Source organism: Arvicola amphibius, chromosome 5, assembly GCF_903992535.2.
Source record: "Arvicola amphibius chromosome 5, mArvAmp1.2, whole genome shotgun sequence".
NCBI lineage: Eukaryota > Metazoa > Chordata > Mammalia > Rodentia > Cricetidae > Arvicola > Arvicola amphibius.
In genome coordinates, this window is record NC_052051.1 from 64,346,698 (window position 1) to 64,354,861 (window position 8,164).

Below are 8,164 nucleotides of genomic sequence, written 5' to 3' on the forward strand. Positions count from 1 at the left end.
AGACATAATGATGCCTATAAATATTGTCATTTAGATGTACAAAGCTTTTGGACCAATCATTCTATATTTAAAAACCTTTCTAATTAGACCACTGTACAAATACAAGACTCCTTTAAAATTTGACTGAATGCCATGCTAATATATAATTTGTATTCTTCTTTCTTAACTCTGAACATTATGTTATTGCTTCTGTTTAAGGAACTCTTTTTAAGACTTTGTCTCTCACTCCCATTGGAGCACTGTATATTAAATGGAAGAAACAAATCAGACTGTGGTGTCTGAGTTTATTTTTCAGGGACTTTGTGACTCAAAGGACCTACAGATCTTCCTCCTGCTGCCATTTTCCACCCTCTACCTGATGACTGTGGTAGGCAACCTCTTTGTGGTGATTTTAATCATCACTGATCATCATCTCCATTCTCCCATGTACTTCCTGTTAGCCAATCTCTCATTTGTTGACTTCTGCCTTTCCTCAGTTACTACCCCCAAACTGGTAACAGACCTCATAAAAGATATTAAAACCATTTCCTTTGGAGGCTGCATGAGCCAGATTCTCTGTGTGCATTTCTTTGGAGGGGGTGAGATGGTTCTTCTTGTAACAATGGCCTATGACCGCTATGTGGCCATCTGTAGGCCACTACACTACACCAATGTCATGGACAGAAAGAAATGCATCTGGCTTGTTTTGATTTCATGGATCATTGGATTTGTGCATGCCATGAGTCAACTGATTCTGATTTTGGAGTTACCTTTCTGTGGACCAAGAATGATAGACAGCTTTTTCTGTGATATTCCTTTGGTTATGAAATTAGCCTGTATCAATACTGATACACTGGGAATTGTGATAAATGCTGACAGTGGTGTTTTAGCAACAACTTGCTTCATTCTCCTGCTGATATCTTACACTTACATTCTAATAACTGTTCAGCTTCACTCCAAAGATGTTTCCTCAAAGGCACTCTCTACCTGTACTTCCCATATCATAGTGGTTGTGCTATTCTTTGGACCCTGTATTTTCATCTATCTATGGCCTGTCAGCATCACATGGGTGGACAAATTTCTTGCTGTGTTTTATACAGTCATCACACCTCTCCTGAATCCAGCAATCTATACATTGAGAAATAAAGATATTAAAACTGCCATTAAAAAACTTAAAGATCACAAGTAAATTTGGGTATAATTTTTAGACTACTTTTCTAATCAAAAAATTTATTGCATGCATACTATTTTAGCTGTATTTTGAGCATGAAATTGCATATATATGGGATTTCCTCATGGTATTTGGTTCATGAATATATGGTTATTAAAATAACTATTATAAAAATATATTCAAAGGTTTAATACTTAGGTTGTTACCACTTAGAAAGAATAATAACTGCATCATATACATCTTTGTGTCTGAAGAGTAGAAGATGTAGATAATGTTATAAAAATAATAGTCACTACCATATCTAATCATTTTGATTGTCACAACACTGTGCATATCATTTTAGATAGACTTTTACAAAGTTCCCATTGAATTACCTATCAAAATTATAATTTAAAAATATATCATTGTATTCCAATCCTAATTTTAACTTTTTAGAAAATACTGAAGATATTCTCAAGTTTTGCATCCTCTTAGAGATCAAAATGATTTACAAATTTTAATACTAGTTGCCTCATATTGATGTGATCTCTGCCATTTTCCAATTTGTTCCTATTCGAATGAAATCATAATCCCCCCTTTTTTACAATAACTGAAACAATAGTGTTTATGATATTAGAATACAATCCCCTCAGTTCACAATAACTTTTATGAACTTGATTTTACTCTATATTCTGTAAGTAGAACATCTTGGTAAAAAATAATGTTTGAAAATAATATATATATATGTATATGTATAGACTTAATATTAGCTACCATTTAATAATGCATGTCATTTGATGTATAAAGCTCCACATATACACATTTACAATAGTTTGATATCTAGTTTAATCCTAAAAAGAGATGTAAGTCATAATTTCTTGAATATCCTGTCTTAATATTTCATGAATTATGGTTGCAATCCCTCTATATGTGTAGTCTAATAAGTTAAGTATATTTTTATAAACTAAAAAAGACATTCAAATACCTGTATCATGTTTCCCTGAAATCAGAATAGCAATGAGCAAGGCTCATGTCTTTCCACATACCTTGAGTTTTGGGGAAATATATTGGGAAGTTTTCGTATCTTTTTTTCTAATGTATTATCCCAGCTGTTTTTATAGATTTAACTAACATTTAAAGTCACCATTTTTTTTTCTTTTTTGAAATTTGTTCTTTGGCAATATCTGCAATAAGCTGATTGCATATGTCTAATTTCCCTGTCCTCTTATCTCTCTATTTCCCTCCTCCTACTTCTATTACCTACTTCCCCAGTCACATGCATGCCAGTGCTTTTCAACATTACTTTTTTTTTGTTCTCCGACCCACTTGGATTCACCAGAGTTATCTCTGTGTCTGTGTGTATTGGTTTGGAACTATCCCTGGTAAGCTCATCATTGGGGCACACCTGAAGACACTATCTAGGCCTGCAACAGAATTGTCAGGAGCTCACAGTTCAGCAAGGAGGTGAGAATATAGACTACACACTGACCTATAATTGACAGTTGACTGTGAAGGACCAATACTAGCCAGGCTTGAAATCATGACTGCATTGGCTGTGCCATGCCCACTAGATTGTATTTCACAATGCCTCTCATGATTGCAGAGATCTCGCATGCATTCTTTCTGCCCCTTTTCCTCATTTCTCAAATCACTGCCATTTTACAAGCTATTTGAAACCTACACACAACTTACTTTCAGCTGCCTGTAGGCATACCATTAAATAGAACACAAGAGAACTTTTTGATAAACTACAATTAGACTGGAAAATACTTGCTTATTGCCTGTGTGATTTCTAAGGATATGATTTTAATTTAGTTTTAGCAATCCAGTGATATTACTTCTACATAACTGATGTTTCAAGAAGAATCACAATGGAGGCCGGTAGGACAGTTCATTAAATAAAGGAGTTTGCTGTCAAGCCTAATGACCTCAATTCAATGCACCAAATCTACATGTTAGAGGAAGAAAATCAACTACCTTAAGCTATTTTTTCTTTTATTGTTATTGTTGCTTTTATATTCTTCTCACTTATACTAAATTCTTACTGCATTTTGCCTCTGTCCATCACTCCAGTCTCTCCTCCCCACCTCCCTCTCCCACAGATCGATTTCCCTCAGTACTGAGAAAATATCAGACCTCCCAGGACATGAAATTAGCATGGCATAATATGATACTACAATACTGGGCATCATATCAAAATGGATATGAACAGGGCAACCCAGTATGAGGAAAAGCAGCCCACAAGCAGAAAAAAGAGTCAGATACAACCCCACTCCCACCTTTAGGATTTCCATAAAACCCCAGTCAAAACATACATGTAAAGGATCTAGTTCAAAGTCCTATAGGCCCTCTGATCTCTGAGAGTCCCCATGAGTTCTGTCAGTTGATTCTGTGCTTGTGGTGCCCCTGTCCCCTCTAGTTCCTCTGAACTTTCTTCCCACCACCACCTGTGTGCAGGACTAATATTTATCTGTAGGACTCTGCACCTACACCCATCAGATGCTAAATGAAGTCTTTCATGGCAATACTGGTAGACTCCTATCATAGAACATTCATGTTTGTCTTTCTGAGTCTGGGTTACCTCACTCAGGATGACTTTTTCAAGTTTTATTCATTTGCATGTAAATTTTATATATTTTTTAATAGTTGAGCGATACTCCATTGTATATATGTAACAGATTTTCTTTATCCATTTTTTGGTTGAGGGACATCTATTTTTTTCTAGTTCTGTTTATTTTGAGTAAAGATGCTATGAACATAGTTGAGCAAGTTTTCTTGTGTTAGGGCAGAGCATCCTTTGGATATATGCCCTGAAGTGGTATAGCTGTGTATTCTAGACACCAACAAACTAAATAATACTACTTAAAATGGGGTTTAGATCTAAGCAGAGAATTCTCAACAGAGGAAAACAAAATTTACTGAGAAACACTTAAAGAAATGTTCAACATCCTTAGACCTCAGGGAAATGCAAATCAAAATGACTCTGAGATTCCATCTTACTCCTGTTCCTGCCTGAAGGCCTATGATTAAAAGTATAAGTGACAGCTAATACTTGTGAGGATGTGGAGCAAGGGGAACACCCCTCAATTCCTGGTGGAATTGCAAACTTGTAGAGAACTTTGAAATTCAATATGGCAGTTTCTTGAGGTAGAATAGATCTACTTTAGGCTGATTTTCGAGAAGATTAAAATTGAAAGACTGCCTTGAGTCCAGAAGAGACTGTAGTTTTAAATTGTGTTGAGACAGTGGAGAAAAAAGTACTTTTGAGGTTGATCTCAATGCATTGGATTTGATATGGCTCCAACCTATGAGAGTGGAATGTGGTTGTTTGATAAGTATAGTCCCATAAGTTCATGTATTTAAAATGTTGTTCTGCAGTTGGTGGAATTGCTTGAGAAGTATTAGGTATAACTTTGTTGTAGAAAGTGTGTCAGTTGGGATAGACTTTTAACTTTCAATAACCAATACCATTCCCAGTTCTCTCTCCCCAGTTCTTTCTGTCTTCTGCCTCATGTTTTTGGATAAGAGTTCTCAGCTACTGTTTCTGGGTCATAAATGTCTGTTTACCTGCTGCTCCACTCTCTGCCATGATATCCATGGGCTATAATCCTCTAGAATCATGAGCATCAAATTAAATGCTTTTATTTATAAGTTGCTTTTATTATGGTGTATTGTCATAGTAATAGAAAGGTAACTAAGACAGTGAGACTTGAATGTGAAGGGTTTGTGAATAGTAGATATTAGCTTCATAAACATTGTAAATATTTGAGATATGGAGATTTAAAAACCTAGATCTAAATCAGATGAAAGCAAATTCAATTTCTTACGGGTCATAAATTTTATCTTGCATTAGGAAGTACCCATTCCTAATGCAAGAAGGCTATACCATGTATAATGATAATAACGGAGCAAGAAACTGAAAATAATTTGAGAAAAAAAGGAGTCCCAAGTAATACCAGACCGATGTCTGTTCAGTTTGAAATGTAATGAACCTTAGATAGTCCATCTCAAATTATGAAATATGTTAATTATGTGATCTGCATCTCTCCTAAACAGCCATAAGACCTCCACTCACCCTGTTTCTCTCAGCTTACAATCAGGCTTCTTGCTAGTATCACTTAAAACTCTCAGTCAGCACATCTGGGATATAGAGCCTACTGTGAACTTTAGAGGGATGTCTTCATCTTCTGCTAGTAAAAGAAAACCTGAAACAAAATTTAATAATTGTGGAACTGTTTAAAGTATAAAAGTGGTAGTAGATGAAATGGTGCTTATGGTACATGTTAGAAGGATATGAATAACTAAATATATTTTTCTTTTTTTTTCTTTTTGAGACAGGGTTTCTCTGTTGCTTTGGATCCTGTCCTAGAGCTAGCTCTTGTAGACCAGGCTGGCTTCAAACTCACAGAGATCTGCCAGCCTCTGTTTCCCAAGTACTGGGATTAAAGACAAGCACCACCACAGCCTGACAGAACTAATACTTCTATGTAAAAAATTGCATCACTTTTACAACAAAACTATAGGAATACAGTTTCTTATTTCTTAAAAATATAGGTAACTTAAATTTCATTAAAATTCTACTACCCAAGATGAATCAGTGGGTAAATGAATTTTGGATACATTGTTTCCTGTTACATTCAAAATTTAAAATGTTTAGAAACATAGTCTGTAACTTATTTTGTATTTAAGTAAAATTATCATTGTTTAAACATTACAAGGTTGAAGCACATTCTAATCTAGGCACATAACTATATTTTCTTAACCATTCATTATTTATTTTTCCAAATTTCATGTTGTTCATTTTCTTTTATTGAATAACATCACCTTTCAGAAAATAGTTTTCTGGAATTTCACTGTTAATCCATGGACTATTCCACTGGAAATTGATATTTTTGTAACTATGAGATATTTTTATTACAGTGACTTGATTTTTCATTTATTCAGAGCATCAAATATATTAGAAAATGTTTTAAGAGAATGTATGCATCTTATATGTTATTGATGTCATTTTCCATATCTAACAGACTGTTAGAGACTTTTCACATTTTTTGAATTATCTTATTACATATAATATTCCTCATTCATCTTAATTTGGGAGGCAAATGTGTCATTTGACAATTAATAACTGAAATTTGGGTACTTTTTTCAAACAGCTTGGTATGATTTAGATTCATGTTACTTGACAAATGCTATTCATACATAGTTCCAAAAGTCTTTTCTTTACATTTGTTTTTAGTATTTCACTTGTAATCAGAAGCTGATGATATCAAAATATAAATGAATGTGTAGGCTCTGTGCATGCTGCAGTCTATCTGAGTTAATATTGTATTAGTTCTATTATCTGGAAAACACTGTTTCCTTGGTGCCACCCAATCTCTGGTTCTTAAAATATTTCTGCCTCCTCTTCCTCACACCATTCCAAGCACCAAGGAGAGAAGCTTGATGAAAACCTTCCAGTTAGGACTGAGTGTTCCAAAGTCTCTAACTTTCCACACATTGCCCAGCTGTGTGTCTGTGTGATTGTTCCTATCTATCATAAGAGGAAGCTTCTATGACAATAACTAAGCAACGAACGAATCTGTAGGTACATCTATACAGAAATGGGATTGCTTCTCCTGTAGCTATGGCTGACCTCCAACTCAATATCTATCCAAAAATAACCCTAAATTTATGATCATCAGTTGCCCCTGCCCAAGTAGTAAAACAAAAATTATGTAGATTTAAGAAAATAGAAATTGCAATGACAACAAATGGAAACAACAGAAAAGAAGCCTTTATATTACTATATTAAGTAAAGTAGAAATTGTGTAATATTTAGTTGATGATCTTGGAAGATTCACAGCATATATTTAGGGGCTGCCATTTGTGAACAGAGTTTAATGATTAGGAGTATAGGTTATAATATTCTATAGATACAAATACAAAACCTAATTTTGATACTTCATCCCTCTAAAATTCAATGTCTCAATCCATAAAATGTATGTAAAATACACTGAGAATTTTGTGAAGTTTAAGTGAGATAATGTACTAAAATAGTGTCTTTTGCAGAAAAAAATATTTTAATAGAAGATACATATTGATATTAACATTGTGTGTTATATTTGACTTCTGTATGAATACTATATTTTTGTGGAGAATAATGAATTAATAAATAAGTTCATTGCTGTATTATTGAGTCATTATTTAAATGTTGTGAAAGACCCCAATATGTGTTTCTGACCTCCACAATTACTTACATAAACAAAAGACACAACATAGAAAACCGAGCTAAATGTTCAGTTGGTCAAGAACAGCATTAATATCAAATGTAACAGAAATTACTGTAATCCATGCATGTGGGAGAACTCATAGGAAGAAATCATAAAAGAAGTAAATGCATCTTTGTTTATCAAAAGCAAGCAAAGCACAAAACAGCTGTGTCTAGAATAACAATAAAATTAGCCCATTGTATTTATTCAATTCAGTGTATTAATAGTTTTCTTTCTTTACTGATTTAATAATTTATTATTAAATGGTCGTTTTGTAAGAGAAGTTGTTTAAACCTATGAGTCTCCTGCCTCACCATAGTGCAAACCATAACTAAAGACATGAGGGACTTTACCCTGCTGTTTCCCATTCATTCTTGTATGATCTCCTCATCACTACATTTCACTTTCTTAGTGCTAGTTAACTCAAGTTTGTCTACTTTCATGTTTCTGGCCAAGAACAAAGTATTAGGATCAATGTGGATATACATTACCATCATGAAATATGATTTTTGTCATATTTTATCAACAGGTGCTTTAAAGTCCATTCCTCTGTTTCAGTCAGTGGACCAAATAAATTACTCCAACATTTTTGAGTTTGAGTTGCTGGGACTCTCTATATCTTGTCTTTATACTTGTCAATATATTTTTTTCTAATGATCATGCTTTGTTAATTATTTTTAAAAAGAAGAATATAATGTCAGTGTTGAATGTGGAAGATATAATGTTAAATGAAGAAAGCCAGATACCCACAAGCCCCTACACACAATAAGGTATTCTCTCAGTTATA

General features: G+C 33.9%; 1 protein-coding gene across 1 annotated transcript; it reads left to right on the forward strand.

Moving 5' to 3' along the window:
- The first annotated feature begins 250 nt into the window (after positions 1 to 250).
- LOC119814959 (olfactory receptor 4K3-like) lies at positions 251 to 1,168 on the forward strand. The gene has a single exon (XM_038331067.1). It carries the CDS (start codon positions 251 to 253, stop codon positions 1,166 to 1,168), a length of 918 nt encoding a protein of 305 aa, XP_038186995.1.
- The last annotated feature ends 6,996 nt before the right edge of the window (positions 1,169 to 8,164 follow it).